We start from the raw sequence: 21,678 nt of genomic DNA, 5'->3' as shown, positions 1-21,678 counted from the left end.
ACAAAAAAGGCATTTCTCCCCATAATCTTCCTTCTCATTTTTCCAGGAAAATGGATGCAAAAAGACAAATCCCAGTGGGGAAAATATTTGTTAAAAAAATGTGTAAAGGGGGAGGCCGAGACGGGCGGATCACGAGGTCAGGAGATCGAGACCATCCTGGCTAACATGGTGAAACCCCGTCTCTACTAAAAAATAAAAAAAAATTAGCCGGGCGAGGTGGCGGGCGCCTGTAGTCCCAGCTACTCGGGAGGCTGAGGCAGGAGAATGGCGGGAACCCGGGAGGCGGAGCTTGCAGTGAGCTGAGATCCGGCCACTGCACTCCAGCCCGGGCGACAGAGCGAGACAGAGTCTCAAAAAAAAAAAAAAAAAAAAAAAAAAAATGTGTAAAGGAAAGAATTCATATCCAGAGCCTGATAAGGTTTCATATCTTGGACCCTACAATCTGCCTCTAAGGATATACCCCAAGGCAATTGTGAGGAAATCAGACTCAGGTTTATATACAAAGAGGTCTGTGACAGCACAACCTATAATAAACAAAAACTGAAACTAAATAACCAAGAGCTAAAGAATAGTTAAGTGAATTTGGGGCAGCTATGAAAAATATATTGTACATATATGCAGAGGAACACAATAAACTGTGTATAAGATCATCCTTTGAGCTGGGCATGGTAGCTCACATCTGTAATCTCAGTTGCATGGGAGGCTGAGATGGGAAGATCACTTGAAGCCAGGAGTTTGAGACCAGCCTGAGCAACATAATGAGACCTATTTCTAATAATAATAAATAATAATAATTTTGTGAGTTTAGAGAAAATACAAAACTGCTATTTATTTTTTATCTTGAATTTTAAACATTTATATTTCTAGCATATACTTTATAATGAATTAATTGAATTATAAATGTATATGTGATAGCCACATGCTCAAACTTTCTTTACTGATATGAGTTTGCTGCCAAGAATGTCTGGAGACCACGGCTCTAGAGCACATTCACATGGGTGCCTCTAACTGATCTGGCAACAGCTTGTATCAGGAAGCAGAGGCTGTCCACAAATGGACAAACATTATGAATCATATGCAAAAAGATGATATTATTATCACTGTGCCCTTAATTTTGTGCAAATTAAACCTATCAAAATCTGAAATTAAAGTTTTTTGGGCTTTATGAGTTTTCCCCAATGTGCCCTGACTCCAAAGTTGCTAAAAGGAAGATGAAATCCACATGCATGCACACATTCCAGTGGTTTAAATATGTTTTAATAGAACGGGGAAAGCATAACTCATACTATAAATAAGACTATAAATCTTGTGACTACAGGACTTGATCTCTGCTTTGGTTTGAATGTTTGTGTCCCTCCAAAATTCATGCTGAAACTTAAATCCCCAATGCAATAAGATTAAGAGGTGGCTTTCATGTGGCGATTAAATCATGAGGGCTAGCTCAGTCAACCAGGTGGATATAATTGTTGTTGTTTGAGCATATGCATTACACTGGAATGGGTATCAGTGGCTTAGAAGAAAATCTTAGAAACAACAGTGGGGCATTCTTTAAGAAATGCTGCATCTCCCATGCCACTGTACTCCAGCCTGGGTGACAAAGCAAGACTCTGACGCTATAAGAAAAAAAAAAATGAAAGAAAAAGAAAAAAGAAAGAAATCATCAAGACTGAATAAGTGATTTAGAAGAATCTAATTCAGCATGAAGTTTACAAACAATTAACCGAGTTATCTTGCTTATTTTTTTCCTTTATATATGCACGTAAAAAACTAACAGTCTAAAAACATCTTCAAATAGGCAGCATAAAATAAATATTTTAAGTGACAATAAAGTTTTTTGTCACAGTTAAATGGCAGCATTATTTTTTCTGAGTGTTACATAAAATAATGGTGTGCCTTACAATCAATGATATCTTAAGGTAAATGCTTATGATACTAGTTCTTTCGGTAGCTCTCAGGTGAGGCATCAAGTTTAGAAATGATCAGAATTAAACTGTGAAATCCAAGAGGACCCCACTGACCCGGGTTTCCAAAGAGCCAGACAAAAAGTCACTGGACCATAGGTTAAGAAGTGACCATCCAGGGCAAATGACTCACAAACTTGCCCTGCATAGCCACAGTCACATCCCCTCCACCAAATCCAGAACCAGTTTCTTTTTACTTTTTTGGTTGTGTTTTGTTTTGTTTTGTTTGAAATGGAGTCTTGCTCTGTTGCCCAGGCTCAAGTGCAGTGCCACAATCTCGGCTCACTGCAACCTCTGCCTCCCGGGTTCAAGCGACTCTCCTGCCTCAGCCTTCCGAGTAGCAGGGATCACAGGCACCTGTCACCACACCCAGCTAATTTTGTATTTTTAGTAGAGACAGTGTTTCACATGTTGGCCAGGCTGATCTCAAACTCCTGACCTCAGGTGATCCACCCACCTCGGCTGCTCAAATTGCGGGGATTACAGGCGTGAGCCACCATGCCCGGCCCCAGAACCAGTTTCCAGCTCATTAACACTCCACCTGAATGTACCCCCCTCCCAAGTGCCTCAAACAAACCCATTCAAGCCCTCATTACCTACCCCACTCACCTGCTCCACACCTGTACTCCCCAGCAACAGCCCAAGTCAGAGAGCTGGGGGCAGAAAGTCCTCCCTCTCTCTAAGTCCTGGTCATAAGTCCTGTGGACTCTGCCTCCTCCTACCACTTCATCCTGTTTGTTGCTCATGAGTGTCTCAGTGAGAGGCCTTCCATAGGTCTTGTTTCCCCATTTTGGCAGTCACCTGACTGGTCCTCTCCACTTCTGGGCTCTCCTGGCACCCGGTCTACCTTTCAAACGGCTGTGACAGTTACCTGCCCACACCTAAGATGAATTCTATCCCTTTTCACTACTTAAAACCCTTCAAGGTCTCTGCTGGCAACCACATCAAAGCCAAACCCTCCCTCCTGTAAAGCATGGCCTTTTGTCATCTGTTTGCCTTGGCCTACTAGGCTTCCAGCTTTCCCAGCCCTCCTAGTCACAATGTCTGCCACCCTGAGCTTGTCAGCCCAGAACACACCATACTCTTGCCTCGGTTCTTTTCCTTGGACTTTTCCCTCTGAAATACTTTATACTTGTGCCATCCTCAAAATCCTTCCTGCCAACATTCATTACAATGCCAAGACCCAGATAATATATCACCTCTTCTGTGAAAACTGTAATTTCTGAAAAACATCTTCCTCTGTGTTCTCATGGCATTCTCTGTAGACCTCTATTATTGCATGTAGCCCGATACATTATTTGTTTTGCATGCCCTTCTTGCCCTGTAGGCTTCTGGAATAAGAGTACATACTTCATCTGGCATACAGTACATATTGAACAAATATTATTTGAATGAACGGGTGAATAAATGAATGGATTAACAAATGAAGTGCTGTGGAATACTTTGAAGAATAAAGTAAGAATCTTTCAGCATCACATTTTACACCCTATGGCACTAACACCTTTGTTTTCCTCCCACTCTTTTCTTGAAAGCCATTCCTCCAACCCTTCCCCATTTAAGTCCTGTGCCTGTAATGCGTACTTCCACATACCTCATTCATCTCATTTATGTCTTGCCACTGGGTTAGCAGCACCTGCACTGCAGGACTGTGACCATGCTTTGCAGCGAGGTGCAAGGCAGTGTTTCCCTCCTGCAACAGAGACACACTCAGGGTAGAATGCCCTGTGCTGGGAGAGCATGTTCCTTCAACAGTAAGGGCTGCAATGGAGTTTCTGGAAGTTTTCATTTTGGTTAAAGCACGGTCCAGAGCGTGGACCACTGTATCTGCAGTTTTAAGTGAAATTTATACATTTTTAAGTTTTAAATAAAAAGGTATAGCTTTCTGAACCAGTAGGAAAAAAATCATCCATGCTCCTTCTTCTAACTTTGCTACCAATTGCTAGCAAAACACGGAGCAACAGAAGAAATTCCATTTGACCTATGTGAGGGTAAAATGGTGAAAGATTTCTGGGAGGTCATTTTAGCAATATTATATACCCAAAGATTTTAAAATGTGCAGAAGCCTTTGACCCACAATTCCACATCTAGGAATTTCTCCTAAGAAAGTCATCAAAGGTGTACATACAGATACGATGTCTACCCCAGGGTTTTCCCCTCCCCTTTCATGTAAGGCTGAGGCTCCAGGAGACCTCATGGGAGGAGAGAAGAGGGGTGGAGTTGATCATGGAAAAATCCATGTGGTCTATTGACTTCACAAACATTATGAAGCAAAAATTGCCAATCTGGACAACCCACAGCAGCAGTGGAAGGATTTTGCCTGGATAGTTCATGATTCTCTCTGAGTACAGTAACAACTTACAACTCTTCTGCTGACTAAAAGTCCCTCACCAAATCTACAGGCCAATTGTTACCCCTCTACATCAATTGTTACTCCCCTTTCTCTTGTTCTCAGCAAAGAAATAAAAGTCCAACTCACCTTGTCCTTTTCTGAAGTGTGCAGGTTTAGGAAGGTAAGTTTTTCTATCATTTCAACATGGCCCCTCTCAGCTGCCAAAAGAAATGGTTTTCTTCCTTTCTAAAAATCAATCACAAACCTCAAGCATTTGTTACACTCTTAGTGAACAAGCACGACAGTGGACAAAGCTAGTGACATTTTAAGAGAAATGTTTAGGTTTGATTTTTTTAGAAGATAAGCTCAAATATAGAATTTTCTGATTATGGAATTCCTCCTACTTTTTATGTTGCCAATGGAGACTATATTTTCCATAGCCAAAATGTCATCAAGAAAAGTGAAAGACTTGTCTTAGTCTGTTTTGTGTTGCTATAACAGAATACCTCAGTCTGGGTAATTTATAAAGAAAAGAGGTTTATTTAGCTCACAGTTCTGCAGGCTGGGAAGTTCAAGGGCACAGTCTTGGCTTCTGGCAAGGGCTTTCACACTGTGTCATAACATGACAAAGAAAGTCAAAGGGATGCGAACATGTGTGAAGAGACAAAACCCAAGAGGCATCCTAGCTCTCACCCTCGTGGGAACTAATTTATTCCTATGAGAATGAATCTAGTCCCACCAGAGTGAGAACTCACTACCTGAAGAATGTCACCAAGCCATTCATGAAGATCCACCCTCATGACACAAACATCTTCCAAGAGGTCCCACCTCCTAACACCACCAGATTGGGGATCCAATTTCAACATGAATTCTGGTGAGGACAAACCATAGCCAAACTACGGCAGATCCACAGAAAATGTAATGTTGTAACTTGAGATAATTAAAAGAAGGAAAAGGAAGTTGTGGTGGCAATATGATAGCAGAAGTATTTTCTTCAATTAAAGAGAAAACACTCGCCAGGCGCGGTGGCTCAAGCCTGTAATCCCAGCACTTTGGGAGGCCGAGATGGGCGGATCACGAGGTCAGGAGATCGAGACCATCCTGGCTAACACGGTGAAACCCCGTCTCTACTAAGAAATACAAAAAATAGCCGGGCGAGGTGGCAGCGCCTGTAGTCCCAGCTACTCGGGAGGCTGAGGCCGGAGAATGGCGTGAACCCGGGAGGCGGAGCTTGCAGTGAGCTGAGATCCGGCCACTGCACTCCAGCCTGGGCGACAGCGCGAGACTCCGTCTCAAAAAAAAAAAAAAAAAAAAAAAAAAAAAGAGAAAACACTCACAAATTGGCTTAGTGTGTTACTAACTGAAAGCTTAGCAAGGTGTCTTAATGTTAAAAAATAGATACAAGCCTCATCTAACACTTGATAAAATAGGGTAATGAAAAGATCGTGGCCACTGTTAACCTGAGATAACAACATAGGAGCTCCCAGTAACTAGAGAAAAAAGGAAGAAATAATGCTGAAATAATAAACGGTAAAAAGCAAAAACAAAAACAAATCTATAAAGATGAGTCCCACAGAGGTCTGTATTTATGCATGTATGGAAGCTGGACAAACAAATTTGCACCAAAAACTTCACCTAATTCATCATTGTTGGGCCACATATGTCACCAATGAGATCTACATCTCCAACCCTTTAAAGGGTTCAGTGATTTCATTCTCAGGAGATCCCTAGAAATGGCAAAGGAAAGAAACAGAGATTGCTTAGAACCACAGTTTTCTGCACTAATTGAAGAGTAAAATTTAATCTTGAGTCATGAGCAACTCTTTGGAAACGACAGACCAAAAATTATTGTGTTTGATATACAAATATGTGCAAATAGTGACTACAGGTAAAGGTTCATGTAAACAAATCACAAAAGAGGGAACAAGAGACAGTGATTATATACTAGATGAAAACATCTGATCACATATCCTCATAAATAATTCATTAATTTCTTCAACAATTATTGAATGCCTATGAATATGCCAGATAACGTGCTAAGCAATAGAGTGACCAGGGTGAGAAATATATTGCCCATCCTCAAGTTCAGAGTCCAAAAGGAGAGATGGACACATAAGCAAGTAATTATAATGTAATGTAGTAACCGAGTGCTGGTGATATATGGGGTTATATAACTCAGCATAAGTGTGTTTGTGGCTGGAAAGGTAGGTGTTGAGAAGTGGTGGAAGAAGGCCTTTAAAGGTTGCTAATGCACTGGAACAGGAGAAAAGAGAACTTGTTACCTGATTCTTGCCTGTTATCTTTTACATTGGAGAATGACCCCTGGCTCATGCAGAAGGAAAGGGCTTTTGTTAGCTCTTTATGCACAGAGACCACAAATAATACATGAAGGTGTTGTGCCCTAGTGTGGCATTTGTTGCTTTTGCCTTTATATTTACCTTTCTTCTAGTAACTTTGTTTTACTTTGCAGAACAACCACACATACACACACACACCCTGTCATTTAGCCCATTTAGTGCTGTCCATTTCCAAGCCTTATCTGCCTGCCTTCTGCCACATGAAGTGATTACATAACCTGCCGTCACAGTGATTGGTTCGAGATTGGGCATATGATTCAGGTAGGGCCAGTTGTTCCTGAGATTTATACATAAACATTTAATGACAGATTATTATTTCTATTTCTTATAGATTGAAATCCATAAGGATATTAAACCTGAGGCTGCTAACAGCTATCTTTCCTACTATATGAAAAGTATACCTATGAATAATGCCAACATGCAGACAGCTAAGAAATGGACAAAGAAAAAGAGCTGGGTCCAGCCATGCCTGAAGCTGGAAAGATACACCCTCATACTCTTTAGTTACAAGTTAATAAATTACCTTCTTTGCTTAATCTCGATCAAGATGGATTTTTGTCTTTGCAACAGAAAGAATTCTAACTAATACATATTTATCAGTTTGGTAACAATACTAATCTGTTCAATTTTAAAATGGTGCTTTTCTTTTACCTGTGGTTGCTACAAAGTTTTGCATTACTGCATAGATAACAAAGTGAAAGAAAGCTTCACCTGCTAAGAGATGGGAGGTTCTGAGAAAAGACTACAGTTACCACAGATGAAAGATCTTTCCTTTCCTTTGGAAACACTATTAGTCTGAACTTTGGAAGCCCTTTAAATTTTAACAGTTATCATCCAGGAAAAAGATGTAAAAGCAAAATTACACAAAGTAAAGACATTTAAAGTAACCTATAATGAATATATGAAAAGGTAGCATAAAGAAAGATGAGATTATAGCATAGTGAGATATAAACCTTTTCTCTCATTGAGTACATATTATTAGACAAAATAACAGGAATTTCAAAGATACATGTGGTTTTTAAAAAATAGTTTCTTATTATGTCCTTTTTTTTTTTTTTTTTTTAACTACCCAATCCTTTTTCATCACATTCAAGTAGGCCTCTATCCAGGGCAGTCTCATAGGCCCTTCCTTACTTGGAAGGCAGGAAGCTTTTCCAGCCAGAAGGATGGTGGAGCTTGGTGTCAGAGCCCTGGGCTCCAGGCCTTGGGCCAATCACAAAGACTCCCTGGCTCAGGATCCTGTCCGTTTAAGTACTAAAATAAGGAGGGTCCAGGATTCCTGTTCTTTCTTTCCTCTATTAACTCAATATCTATTTAACCTGATTATAACAGGGTCTTACTCTGTCACCCAGGCTGGAATGCAGTGGCATGATCTCAGCTCACTGCAGCTGCTATCTCCTGGAATCCAGTGATCCTCCCACCTCAGCCTCCCAAGTAGCTGGGACCACAGGTGCGCACCACCACATGCCGGCTAATTTTTTGTATTTTTTTGTAGAGGCAGTTATTCACCATGCTTCCCGGGCTAGTTCTCAAACTCCTGAACTCAAGAGATCCTCCCACCTCTGCCTCCCAAAGTACTGGAATTACAGGTATGAGCCACTGTGTCTGGCTAACCTGATATGTTTTAACTCAATGCATTTATTATTATTATTTTTTTTGGCATGTAAGTCTGAGGGATTGGAATTGTTTATTATAAATTATTTTTAAGTTTACTGAGAAGATGAAATCATCAAATTTGATGTTATGAAATTCAGCAAAAATTTCATAAATAGCCATTAAGTGGGTATCCAAAGACCAACCTGACCTTCCTTTACCACAGGGATCCCCGAGATGTGTCGCTCTCAGGAGCCTCTGAGGAGAGGTGCTGGGTGGGCCTCCAGTGCATGCTCCCGCCCACAGCATTTCCCATTACCCCAGGATCAGGCACTTGAGGAAGGGGAAACCCTGAAAAACTAGAAATTTCACAGGTAAAAAAATATGTGTCATGAGGTTAAAAAAAAGAAAAAGCAGCATGTTAAATATGAAAAAGTGGCACTGGTGGGGTGGGAGACACTGGGTTAGTTCTCCCCTCACAGACAGGAAACAACAGATTTGATTAAATCTAAAATTGTTAAATGTTGCCTTGGGTCTGTATAAGAAAACAGGTGTCGCCGGGCGCGGTGGCTCAAGCCTGTAATCCCAGCACTTTGGGAGGCCGAGACGGGCGGATCACGAGGTCAGGAGATCGAGACCATCCTGGCTAACACGGTGAAACCCCGTCTCTACTAAAAAAATACAAAAAACTAGCCGGGCGAGGTGTCGGGCGCCTGTAGTCCCAGCTACTCGGGAGGCTGAGGCAGGAGAATGGCATAAACCCGGGAGGCGGAGCTTGCAGTGAGCTGAGATCCGGCCACTGTACTCCAGCCTGGGCGACAGAGCGAGACTCCGTCTCAAAAAAAAAAAAAAAAAAAGAAAAAAAAAAGAAAACAGGTGTCTTCTCAAGTCCCCTTCTACTCACTATCCCCTTCCCTCCCAGAAAAAGAAGCTTCTTTGCATTTTGACTTCCAGAGACTTTAAACCAATGGAAGTCTACCATATTCATAGTTGAAACCAAAGCAACATTGTACCCCCAAATTCTTGTAAATATTGAACAAATACATGAATGGCGTGTGAGGCCTTCCTATTTCTCTCCCTCCCCAAACATGTTAGTCTGAGTATTTATTTTTGATCACCAGATGGACATTTATATGTAGATTCAAAATGTCTATACTTTATTCCTAACTCCTTGCTGCGCTAATCTCTCTCCCCTGGAAAGGCCTCAATGATTTTTATGGCTGTGGAGCTGGGGGAAATCTCAAAAGTTTTCCCAGCATCCTCCATCTCTCCCCACCCAAACTCCCCCTGGCCTAGTTAAATCCATTTTGTGTTAAGGGTCTCCTTCCAGGAAAGCTTTCCTTGTTAGCTTTTGGAGTTCCCTCCAGGCCAAAGAGATGGATTTTACCAACCCTGGCAGGTACACAGGCTCTCAATCACTTTCTGTTGATAAGAAACTAGGCAAGAGAGTAACACTGTGAAGGTGAAGACGTCTTAAATATCAAATGTATTTCACAAACTCCACAATACCTTTAAGCAGATGCAAATGGGAACCCCAACAGTAAATTGATAGAACCTGAGCTTCTGATCACAGCTGCAACTGGAATTTCCCCCCATAATTTTTTATTATGGTAAAGTACTCATAACTAAATTTATCATCTTAACCATTATTAAGTGTATAGTTCAATGGTATTAAGGATACTCATAAGGATAGCCATCACTACCATCCATCTCCATAACCTTTTTCATCTTGCAAAACTGGAATTGTGTCCTCATTAAACAATAATTCCCCACTTTCCCTTCCTCCTAGTTCCTGGCAACTACCATTCCAACTGATGTTTGCCAACAGGTGTGACCCACTCACAGATCTTAGGAAAAAAAGTAGATTTTTTTTTTTCTTTTCTATTCATCAATTTAGTTTTCTGAAGGGACTAAAGTTGGGCTCAGACTCAAAGAATCTTCTTTCCCTAGATGACCCAGTGGACTCATTATTTGCTCATTCCTTGTATGTCTCTGAACTCAATTTAAGATCTCGCAGCTGGACGTGTCACTCTGCAGTTTGCTGCCAGTGCTCCTAAACCCTTTTTCCCAACAGACAGAGGAGGAAGAAGGTGAGAGGAGAGGACATGTCCAGAATCAGCTGAAAAGAGTTACGGAGAGGAAGGCTGCTGGCCAGCAGAAACTCAAGAAATGGGGAAGGCTCCCTGCAAACGTGCTTTGGTTTCTGAATCCCATCAGCCTGCCTGATCCTTCCCGTCCTTCCCATACACTACTCTCTCTCATGGAAGCAATCAGAGCACATTGAAGGGGAAAATATTTTTTTTTTTTTTTTTTTTGAGACGGAGTCTCGCGCTGTGTCACCCAGGCTGGAGTGCAGTGGCGCGATCTCGGCTCACTGCAAGCTCCGCCTCCCAGGTTCAGGCCATTCTCCTGCCTCAGCCTCCGAGTAGCTGGGACTACAGGCGCCCGCCACCATGCCCGGCTAGTTTTTTGTATTTTTAGTAGAGACGGGGTTTCACCATGTTAGCCAGGATGGTCTCGATCTCCTGACCTCGTGATTCGCCCGCCTCGGCCTCCCAAAGTGCTGGGATTACAGGCTTGAGCCACCGCGCCCGGCCTGAAGGGGAAAATAACTGTGTGTCTCATGCATAACAGGCCGTCAACGAATATCTGCTGAACTGAACTGAATGGAATTCATTAATTGGCCACGTCTCTACTTGGCATGGATAAAATTAGAAAGATCCAGCTTCCTCACCTTGATACTAAATGGCATTTGACTATGATTGTCACTTTCAGAAAATCAGATAGGATATTTTATCCTATAACAATTGTTACAACAGTGAGCACTTACAATGTGCCTGGCTCGTTGCTAAGTGCTTTATAGTGATTAGCTCATTTAAGCATCTCAGCTATTCCAACATTCCTACATAGGAATGGCATAAGTGAAAAGGGGTTATGGAATGGCTCATCATGAAGTTCATTTGCATAGGTACTTTTACATAAGATTGAGGAAATGTCAATCATTATATACCAAAGAATGGAGGTTTGCTGATTTAAAAAAAATTATATGTGGGACAAGACTTCTCCTGTCACCCTTGTTGTTACCATAAAGTAGATTTTATTGTTTCCATTGTATAGATGGAGAAACTGAGAGTTTCGGAAATTGAAGAGCTTGCTTAAAACCACACAGCTAGTGCATGGTGGTACTGACCAGACCAAAGCCCAAGTCTATCTTCTTCTAAGCTGTAAATGTATAGTTGTTTAATCATATGTAGAGGAAGTCAAAGAAGTATACAGACCTAATCTGAAGAAATACTTCTTATTGTTAATATTGTTGTTTTTTGAGATTACAGTCAGAAAAAAATGTAAAAATTTTTAAAAAGAGGTGAAATGAAGTGACTATCACTGACCAGCTTCTAAAGAAACTTTTATAGTATAGTATTCTCGTGGCACAGAGAAAAGGAAGTCCCATTCATGAAGTATATTCTACTGCTGAGAACTCAAAATGCCAATTGCACAAAGGCTACTCCTCTATGAAGAAAAAAAAATGCCTAGAGGGAAATATTCCAGGGGAAGGACAGTCCCTGACATGAACAATACCCACTGTTAGTCTGAGGAGGGAGACAGCACAGCATGAAGGCTGGATTCAGCCAGACCTGGCGTCAAGTCCTGGCTCTGTCACTTTTTAGTTGTGAGACTTTTGATCAGGTGTTTGGCCTCTCTGAGCCTCAACTTCCTCTCCTCTACAAATGAGCAAAATATTTTCTACTTTATAGGATTATTGTAGGGGTTAGTGAGATCATTCATTCATTCAGCAATGATTTGTTGAGCATCAGTAGGTGTCAGGTCCAAGACCTCTTACTGAAATAATGTATGTAAATAGCTTTCCTCTGTACCTACATTAACAGATACTCGTTAAGTAGTAGCTAGTACTGTTATGTATCCCCTTATTTAAAGAAAAGAAATACTGACAAATGCAATAAAACTGCATTGTATTTCATGGCTCATTACTGCATAGCTTTGGGTCAAATATATTACCAAAAGGCCAAGCATAATAAAATAAAATTTAGATACACATTTTGATTACTAAAGGGGATAGGATACTGTCCACACTCCGGCCAGGATGAGGGAGTAGAATGGGAAGAAGGAATCTGGCTGCTTCCTCAACACTTCCTGTTCTACCTACAAGCAGGGGCCAGGATCGCCACTAATACCAACACTCCTCTTTGGTTCTGTGGTCTGCCAATGTGATGGAGGAGCTGGCTATAGGGCAGGGTCTGTCTGTGCTGGCTGCTTTCACAGCTGTACCAGAGGCAGGAGAAAGTGAAATTTGATAGGGGTGGATGCAAGACCTATACAACCAAAGTAAACACACCTCATCAGGCTGGTTCAGGTCCTTGAGGTGCAGATCTTGAATAAGATACTCCACGATGCGCACATGATTGCTCTGAGCAGCAAAGTGGAGGGCATTCATTCCATCCTGAAGAGAGCCAGGGGTGGGGGAGATACACAGTGACCTCAGAACTTCCTCTCTCCTGCAATGGTGAGGTAAGAGCTTTTGTCCAGGTGTGACCCACATACCTACCTGATTCTTGGCTCTCTGATCTGCTCCAGCTTTAACCAGCATGAGCATGACCTCAAGGCTCCCAGACCAGGCTGCAAGGTGAACTACTGTCAAGCCATGCTTCCCCAAGAAGACAGAAAAAGAGAATCTATCACTCTGATGAGCCACAGCATATACTGCCTCATCAACAAAGGCCAAATTAATACTAGATTGTTGAAAACTAAGAAATAGAGAATTTAATACGCAGCAAAAGTGATATTTCGGTTCTATGGGGAAAAAAGGGTATACTTAATAAGTGGTGCAGGCACAAGTGGTTCTCCATCTGGAAGAAAATAAAATGAAAAGCTATATCATACCACACTCAAAAAATAGCACACAAACAATAAACATATTAGAATAAAATCCAGACTATAATGTACAGTCTCTTAATTCAGAGTGAGAACAGACAGATAATAAACAAAGTCAATTAAAAATGACAGATTTTTAAAAATGTATCTTTAATAAAGATAAATGGTTATTCTCTAATCCATGAAGCACACTTACCTATGGAGAAGAAAAAGACAAACTCAGAAAAATGGACAAAGAAAGGAAATGGAAATGATTATTGTTTAAGTATCTGGCAATATCTATTAGAATTGAAAATACAACCAGCAATCCCACTCCTGGGAATCTATCCCATAAAAATAAAAATGTCATTACCTAATGCTATATATATAAGGATATTAAGTGTAATACTAAAAACTGGGTACAAGGTAAAGGCCTATCAACATGGGAATGCTGAATAAGTTATGGAATAGTCAGATTATATAATGCAAGCATTAAAAATAATGAATTAGTGCTACAACAATTGACTTGGAAAGATTTCCATGAGTTTTGCTAAATATGGAAAATAAGATTGAGAATAAATATGATATAATCCCATTTGTTAAAAAGGAGTGATTAAGAAAACCCCATACATGTATATGTACATATCTATATCCATCTATAGGTGCGTTGGTGGGTAGGTAGGTAGATTGATTAATATAGATATGTCTATGTGAGCAGGAGAAAAGTACAGAAATAAACATATATATCTCAGATTGTTAAGTATAGTTACCAGAGGAGGAGAGGGAACACACAGGTAAAAGAAACACAAGTTATAAAAAGCATCTCATTTATATAGATGCTACTTAAAATACTTTATTTATACAAAATTATTTCGATTTGTCTGTGTGCAAACACATGTGCACAAAGTTGTCAGACTGAAAGAGACCAGGATTTACGGACCCGTAGGGATGCTGTGGGCAGTTGTATGCTGACTTGTCTACCAAATAAGCAGGGAGAAAAGTGTGGAAGGAAGCGTAGCCAGCAGTTAACATTGGCTATTTTAGGGAGGTGAGATTCGAGGGACATAAGCAAAAACATGCATCTGCACGCCAGGCCCTAAGTTAGAGAAGCAGCATAGGGCAGACACTATGAGCCTGATCTTCAGGATCAAGCAGAACTAATCTCAAATTCTGGTCACTTTCTATCACTTTCAAGTATGGGGATCTTGGTGAACTTAATTCTAACTGTCAGCTTCAGCTTCCTTATCTGCAAACTCAAGTGTGCTTTTCTGTTTCCTTTAGCCCCACGAAAAAGTAATCCATTTCCTCAGTACAAGTGCCTGCCCAAAGTAAGCTCTCACACTACATTTTATTTCCCTCTTCTAATCAGTTGTGTTTGTGATCTGGAAACTGTTTGTCAGATGTACACAGTATGAGTAAATGCGTAAGGAATGAGGGCCTGCAGCACACTTCTACTTGTGAAGTGCATAAGCCTTTTGGCATTTATTTTGGCTGCCCCCAAGTTGCACTAATGTATTCTCTTATTCTCAGTAGAATTCACATTGGGAGAGTAAAACAGCAAGTCCCAAATTATTGAGGCATAACTCTAAACTGGTGATTCTCAACTGGGGGTGATTTTGCCCCCAGGAAACATTTGGAAAAATGTATGGAGACATTTTTTACTGTCATGCTGTGGGTGGGGGGAGGTTAATATTGGCACCTAGTAGATAGAGGCCAGGGATGCTGCTAAACATCCTGCAATACACAGGGCAGCCCCAACCACAAAAAACTATCTGGCCCCAAATGTCAATAGCACCACTGTTGAGAAACCCTGCTCTTAATGTGCATATCCTATCAAATTTATATTTCAGCTGTCACTCTAGAGGGTGAGTTAGTCCATTTGTATGTTTACAATTCCAGCATGAAGAAGACTCTTCATTTCTGGACTCCTTGTCCCAAAGAGAAATGATGTACAATGACTGACTACTTGAGGTTCTTCAAAGCATGTTCCCTAAACACAATTCCACCTCTTAATTTGGACTTCCCTACAAGTCAATGCTCTATGTTTAGTAATACTAAATCTGCTTTCAAATATGAAAGAGACCAGAAGGCCAGGTGCGGTGGCTCATGCCTGTAATCCCAGCACTTTGGGAGGCCGAGGCGGTCAGATGACCTGCGGTCAGGAGATGGAGACCAGCCTGACCAACATGGAGAAACCCCATCTCTACTAAAAATACAAAATTAGCTAGGCATGGTGGTGCATGCCTGTAATCCCAGCTACTCGGGAGGATCGCTTGAACCTGGGAGGTAGAGGTTGCAGTAAGCCAAGATTGCACCATCGCACTCTAGCCTGAGCAACAGGAATGAAACTCCCTCTCAAAAAAAAAAAAAAAAAGCCAGAAATATTTGAGACAGGTGACAAATCACTCTTTGATAGGAGAGCTATTTTTTCCCTAAGAGGTAATTCCTAATTTCAAAGCAGCCTGTATTTTAAAATTCCAAGCTCCGATCATAAAATCTAAAAGCTGGGAATTCAAGCTGCAAACAACCTAAGTCTCTAAAACCACAAATTCAGAATGGAGCCATTGTTCCTCAGAGGTGATGAATCACGGCTCACAGATGTAAACTCCCTGAGAAGAACCTCCATAAAACAAATTCTTCTGGTGTGAAACTGGCATGCCTGAGACTACTTAAGACCATGTGTCACAAATCACACTCACAGGTAGCTCATGAAGCTCTGTGAAGTGTACATTGCCCAACAGTCACTGACAACCTGTCCTCATTGCCAGTCTCGTCATAGGTGAGGTCAATAATTTCCTTTGGGGAACAATTCTATGTTAGGAGCTTCCCAGAGATAAGAAGCTCTGTGAGCAGATGTTTTTATCCTCTGAGCACCACTTGCACCCACCTGGGATTCTTTACTCCTGTCTGGAGTAAGACCCTCCATTTATCCAGTCTGCCTATTCCCAGGACTTGGGGGTGCTGCTCACTTTGGTCCCTAGCATGCAGTGCCTTGAATGGCACTCAGCTAGTACAGTCTCTGTCCTTGCTCCCCAGAGAGATTGTAGGCCCTGCAAAGCCATGACTCTATCGCATACCAGTGCTTCCCGAAAACAATCACCTGGGAATTTTTTTTTAATGCGGATTCTGATTCAGGCCTGGGGTGGGGCCTAAGATCTTGCATTTCTAACAAGCTTGCAGGTGATGTACATGCTTCAAGTCCTGGCACCACACTTTAAATAGCAAGGACTTCTGTCTAGTTGAATCCTCAGTAGTTGACACTGAGACATACGCACAACAGCCACTGAATAAATATGGAGGGTGACGGGGATCAACTGTTAGCTCTTTGCAAATGGTGTTAGAACTTAGAAGAAGTCAAACTCAAGGCTCATCATTCAGATAAAGAAGCTGCCAGATTGGGGCAAAAGTGACCTTGCTTGAATTATGAAAAACATTTGACTAGTTATGGAGTAATGCCACTGTAGATGATTTAATCAGTTATAAACATATTTAACTTAGTGAAACCTTCAAAGCAGGAAAAAGAGACACACCAGGAATTACTCTATTTCCCACCTGACATTATTTCAATCTTCAAGCAAAGTTAAGAGAAACAGTCATGCTTCAGAGACAAGGTAATGCAAACATATGTTTAGAAAAACCTCAAGGAGAACAAGTTGGTGAAATATCTCTCCATCATTTCCGGAATAATTTGAAGGGGTGGCCTACCCCTCCACACCTGTGGGCGTTTCTCGTTAGGTGGAATGAGAGACTTGAGAAAAGAAATGAGACACAGAGACAAAGTATAGAGAAAGAAAAAGTGGGCCCAGAGGACTGGAACTCAGCATACCGAGGACCCACGCTGGCACCGGTCTCTGAGTTCCCTTAGTATTTATTGATAATTATCTTTATCATCTTAAAGAAAAGGAAGTGGCAGGATAATAGGATCATTGTAGGGAGAAAGTCAGCAGTAAGACATATGAATAAAGATCTCTGTGACATGAATAAGTTTAAGGAAAAGTGCTGTGCCTTGATATGCATATGCAAACATCTCCATAAACCTTTTTAGTGCATAAAGAGCAGCATTGCGCTAGCAAGTCCCGCCTTTTGCCCTAAGGCAGTTTTCTCCTTTCTCAGGAAACAGAGCATACAATGGGGTTTTACACCGAGATGTTCCATTGCCCAGGGACGGGCAGGAGACAGATGCTTTTCTCTATCTCAACTGCCAACAACCGCCAAGAGGCCTTCTTTCCTCTAGTACTAGTCCTCCTCAGCACAGACCCTTCACGGGTGTCAGGCTGGGGGACGATCAGGTCTTTCCCTTCGCACGAGGCCATATTTCAGACCATCACATGGGGAGAAACCTTGGACAATACCTAGCTTTCCTAGGCAGAGGTCCCTGCGACCTTTGGCAGTGTGCGTGTCCCTGGGTACTTGAGATTAAGAGAATGGTGATGACTTTTAACCAGCAAGCTGCCTTCAGGCACTTGTTTAACAAAGCACACCCTGCACAGCCCAAAATCCTTTAAACCTTGAGTCACCATAGCACATGACTCTTGCAAGGACAAGGTTGGGGGTAGGGTCACAGATTAACAGCATCTCAAATACAGAACAAAATGGAGTCTCTTATGTCTACTTCTTTCTATATAGACACAGTAACAGTCTAATCTTTCTTTCTTTTCCCCACATAATTGATTTGCACTCTGACACAAACCAGATCTGTATTTAATATATTAGAAACATGGCAATCCTCAGATATGCTGTTTAAAAGAAAAGATGCAATCTAATCTGGCAATGGATACATAGATGTTCGCTGTATGCATCCTGGCTAACCCGGTGAAACCCTGTCTCTACTAAAAAATACAAAAAAAAAACTAGCTGGGCAAGGTGGCGGGCGCCTGTAGTCCCAGCTACTCGGGAGGCTGAGGCAGGAGAATGGTGTAAACCCGGGAGGCGGAGCTTGCAGTGAGCTGAGATACGGCCAGTGCACTCCAGCCTGGGCGATAAAGCGAGACTCCGTGTCAAAAAAAAAAAAAAAAAAAAAGGTGTTCCCTGTATGATTCCCTCTACTTTGGTATAGTACAGATTTGGGGTTATGGTTCTGGTTAAAACAAAGTAAGCACAGTCCACTCTGTCTCTCCCACCAAAACAAATAAAATCTCTGGAAAGAATGCATGGAACGTACACCTACTATATGCCCACACACATTTTAAATTAAAAAGTAAAAACAAAGAATGCATGGAACAGCTGAGGACTCTGTAAATGGTATCAGGTGGATTGGGGGGAAAAATCAGAACTCAAAGTAAGGACAATCCTGCTGTGACTTTCCAGATTTTTCTTTTCCTCCCATACCTTCCAACTTGGACTTGAGGCAGTGCAAATCATGGAACTGTGCCCTGGGCACAGTCAGAAAGATTTTCAACAGAAGCTCTCTCATTCTGGTCTAAGGAGGAGAAGGGAGCCCCTATAGAACAGAGAAGGCAGGGGAAAATCTCTGCTTCATTTTTCCCTACAGGCCCTGCCCCCTCCCCCCAAGCCAAGCCCCACTCCCAAAGCTACAACTTGACAGTGGTAAGGGTAGCAGCACTGGCTGGGCAAGCACCTTAAAGTCCGACATAGGGGAATCTTTCTCTCTGACCAGAGGAACTGTGGTCATAAAGCACAGTGGAGGAAGAATCCAAATGTTCTCTTGTCACCCTCCCCCACTTGGTCCTGGAGGCAGACCTATTTGTGGAAAGTACACAGCAGGGCTGGCAGACCACAGCCTTGGCTTTCCAGTCAGAGGACCAGGAAAAGAGGGTGAGGAGCTGGAAAATGTAGGGGAGTTGATCATGGAGAAGATGGAGCCTGAGAAAGGGATGGCATAAAGTTGTGTGTGTGCTCCTGGGCTCACCCCTGAGCTGTTTAATAAGCCTATTTAGTATCAGAGTTCATAGAGCAAAGTCAATATTTAATGTCTCTGGGGCCAGTTAGCTTCTGTCTTCTACATCCCAGATTCTACTCTGGACAATGATCTTGCTTTTACAAATGCATGCTATTGGTCATAAAGTCAATATGAGAAAATAAGCAAAAACCCAGGTCCCATAGGTAAAAGGGAAACAATTTAGTCCCCAAATACAAAGAGCACATATATGTATATTCTCTGAAGAGACGTTTCCAGAACAAACACTGCCAATTAAAATATTTTGCATGTATGTGAAGAAAAGATGTCTGGAGTGATCAGATTCTCCCTGTACATTGGTTATGCTCCAATTTGTTCTACTCAAGATGAGCTTACCTTATCAGCAACATCCACCCTGGCCTTGTGTTTAAGCAAGAAATCCACTGCAGATAAATGATTTCTCCCCACTGCAAAATGCAGGGCTGTGCGGTTCATCTGAGGAAGCATAATTTATGTTTTTAGTCACTGATCATTATTTAGTGCTTTTAGGTTTCCTGTTTCTTGAATGGCCATACTTTTCTATTAGGTGTTTCTATTTTGATTGTTTGGCTCCACTCTTTGCCTTTACCTTTGAAAGTTGTGAGAATTGTGTCCAGCCGAATTCTGCCTTCATTATGAGATAACAGCAGAGAATTTGGCAATCCACTGAAGGACACGCCTCGAGCTGAAATTCTTGTTTCAACTTATATTGTATTGTAGCATTATGTTGTGGCAACATAATGGGTTTTGTTTAGAAACTAAAAGTTGGATTTCCCCCTTATATAATCATTAATAACGGTAAATTTTTCTGCTTAGAATATCCTACTAATGCATAGCGGAAATTTTCCTAGGAATTCAATCCACTCATGTTCATTCTTCTCTAAGTTTTTGGACTGTAAACTTTACTGAAGCAAATAAATTCCTTCTGAAAGGAAGAAGGAAGGGAGGAAGGGATAAAAGAGCGAAGAAAAGAGGAAGGAAAGAAAGACAGAAAGGCAGAGGAAAAGCTATGACCATCTTGCTCCAAAGGACAGTCCATGTGGTGCTCCTGGGATACCCAGAGAGAGTCTAATACATTTCAGACAATGAAAGTTTTGCTTGAAAGTGATATGAGTCATAATTTCCATATTCTAGACACTGTTTTTGCTTCCAAAGAAGATGTCTGGGCATGGCTTTACTATTCTTTGTTACACATAAATAAGAAAAAAGATGAGAACTGTTTAAATATTTGATTTTCTTGGTAGTGTCAACCTAAATAATAAGAGAGACTTTCAAAAGAAAAGATATTTATTTGGGAATAAAGCATTGCAACGGGAATATGCATGTCATAGTAAACTATGTGTGTATTTAGGGAAGTAAAAGAAGACAAAGGTTTTTAAAGGAAAAAAAATGAGGAGGATTACATAACTGTTTTGAAATAATTATCCTTTGCTGCAAAGTTCAACAACAAGCTGACACCAGTCTTAGATTAGACAGGCAGTTTCTGGGCAGATGTCCTTGCAGAAGTATTTTCTGTGTAAGGTTGTGATGGCCTTTGTGTGAGGTTGTGGGTTTTGCAGTCTTTTGTGATAGTTTTTGTTATCAAGTATTCAAGCATGAGAACCCTGTCTTCATGGCCTTCCCCAGCTCTATTTGTCAAGGTTTTCTTAATATCGGTGACCCCATTTTGATTCTGAAAACTTTCACAATAGCTAAACCAGTGATAAAATAAGTTCGACAAAACATGAGTTATGGCTGGGCACGGTGGCTCATGCCTGTAATCCTAGCACTTTAGGAGGCCGAGGTGGGTAGATCACCTGAGGTCAGGAGTTTGAGACCAGCCTGGCCAACATGGTGAAACCCTGTAACTACTAAAAATACAAAAATTAGCCAGGCATGGTGGCGTGCGTCTGTAATCCCTGATACTAAGGAGGCTGAGGCAGGAGAATTGCTTGAACTCAGGAGGTGGAGGTTGCAGTGAGCTGAGATTGTGCCACTGCACTCCAGCCTGGGCAAGAGCGCAAGACTCCGTCTCAAAACAAAACAAAACAAAAAAACCCATGAGTTATTATGACTTTGTCTGAAATCTGGAGCTTTGCTCTACTATGTCAAATACGGGCTTATAAGCTCCACTATTAACTTTACTTGTGAATAAGGATGTAAGCCAAAATTTCACCCAAGATAATTCAATAAAATTACTTATATTTTAAAAAGCTCCATCGTCACTGGTTTTAAGGAACTCTCCAAGTAACCATGTCAACGATTTGCTGTAAACAGCAAACAGATGTCATGAGAAAGCATAATACAATTCATTAGGAATTTATAATAACTTGCCACGCTGTAAGTTAAAGTGTATTCGATTGTACTCTCTCTCCAAGTACTTTAATATTAAAAAAAAGTTTAAAACAAAACAGAGAGCTGAATATGGAAAAATGTTAAATGGTTTAAACAGTATACTAGAGAATCTATTTCCTGCTACTTGGAAAAGTGATTATTGCTTCACTTACTCCCACAATTAACCTTTCATGGTCAAAATAATCTTCAAAGATACCTATTCATAAATATTTTTGAAACTATGCAAATATCCCCTTCAAAGAGACTTGCTTACTTCTTTTCTTTTCATTCCTTTCCATCTTTTTTCCTTTCTGCCTTTCCTTCCTTTCTTGATTCCTTTTTTTTCTTTTTGTCCCTAAA

At 41.2% G+C, this 21,678-nt stretch overlaps 1 protein-coding gene across 7 annotated transcripts in view; it reads right to left on the bottom strand.

Annotated features, from left to right (window-relative positions):
- ANKDD1B (ankyrin repeat and death domain containing 1B) overlaps positions 1-21,678 on the bottom strand; it is a 56,025-nt gene that overhangs the window by 26,747 nt on the left and 7,600 nt on the right. For 4 of the 7 annotated variants that reach the window (XM_021939472.2, XM_021939469.2, XM_021939470.2 and 1 more), the window contains exons 3-7: positions 19,363-19,461; positions 13,072-13,105; positions 12,595-12,875; positions 4,438-4,536; positions 3,553-3,651 (exon numbers count right to left, since the gene is read on the bottom strand). In XM_021939472.2, the coding sequence (XP_021795164.1) occupies positions 3,553-3,651; positions 4,438-4,536; positions 12,595-12,875; positions 13,072-13,105; positions 19,363-19,461 (612 nt within the window). Of the gene's footprint in view, positions 1-3,552; positions 3,652-4,437; positions 4,537-12,594; positions 12,904-13,071; positions 13,106-19,362; positions 19,462-21,678 lie in introns of all 7 variants that reach the window. The other 3 variants (XM_021939471.2, XM_017959657.3, XM_021939468.2) reach the window with 3 other exon arrangements.

This window comes from Papio anubis, chromosome 5 (assembly GCF_008728515.1).
Source record: "Papio anubis isolate 15944 chromosome 5, Panubis1.0, whole genome shotgun sequence".
Classification (NCBI taxonomy): Eukaryota; Metazoa; Chordata; class Mammalia; order Primates; family Cercopithecidae; genus Papio; species Papio anubis.
This window is presented reverse-complemented; position numbering and strand designations above follow the sequence as displayed.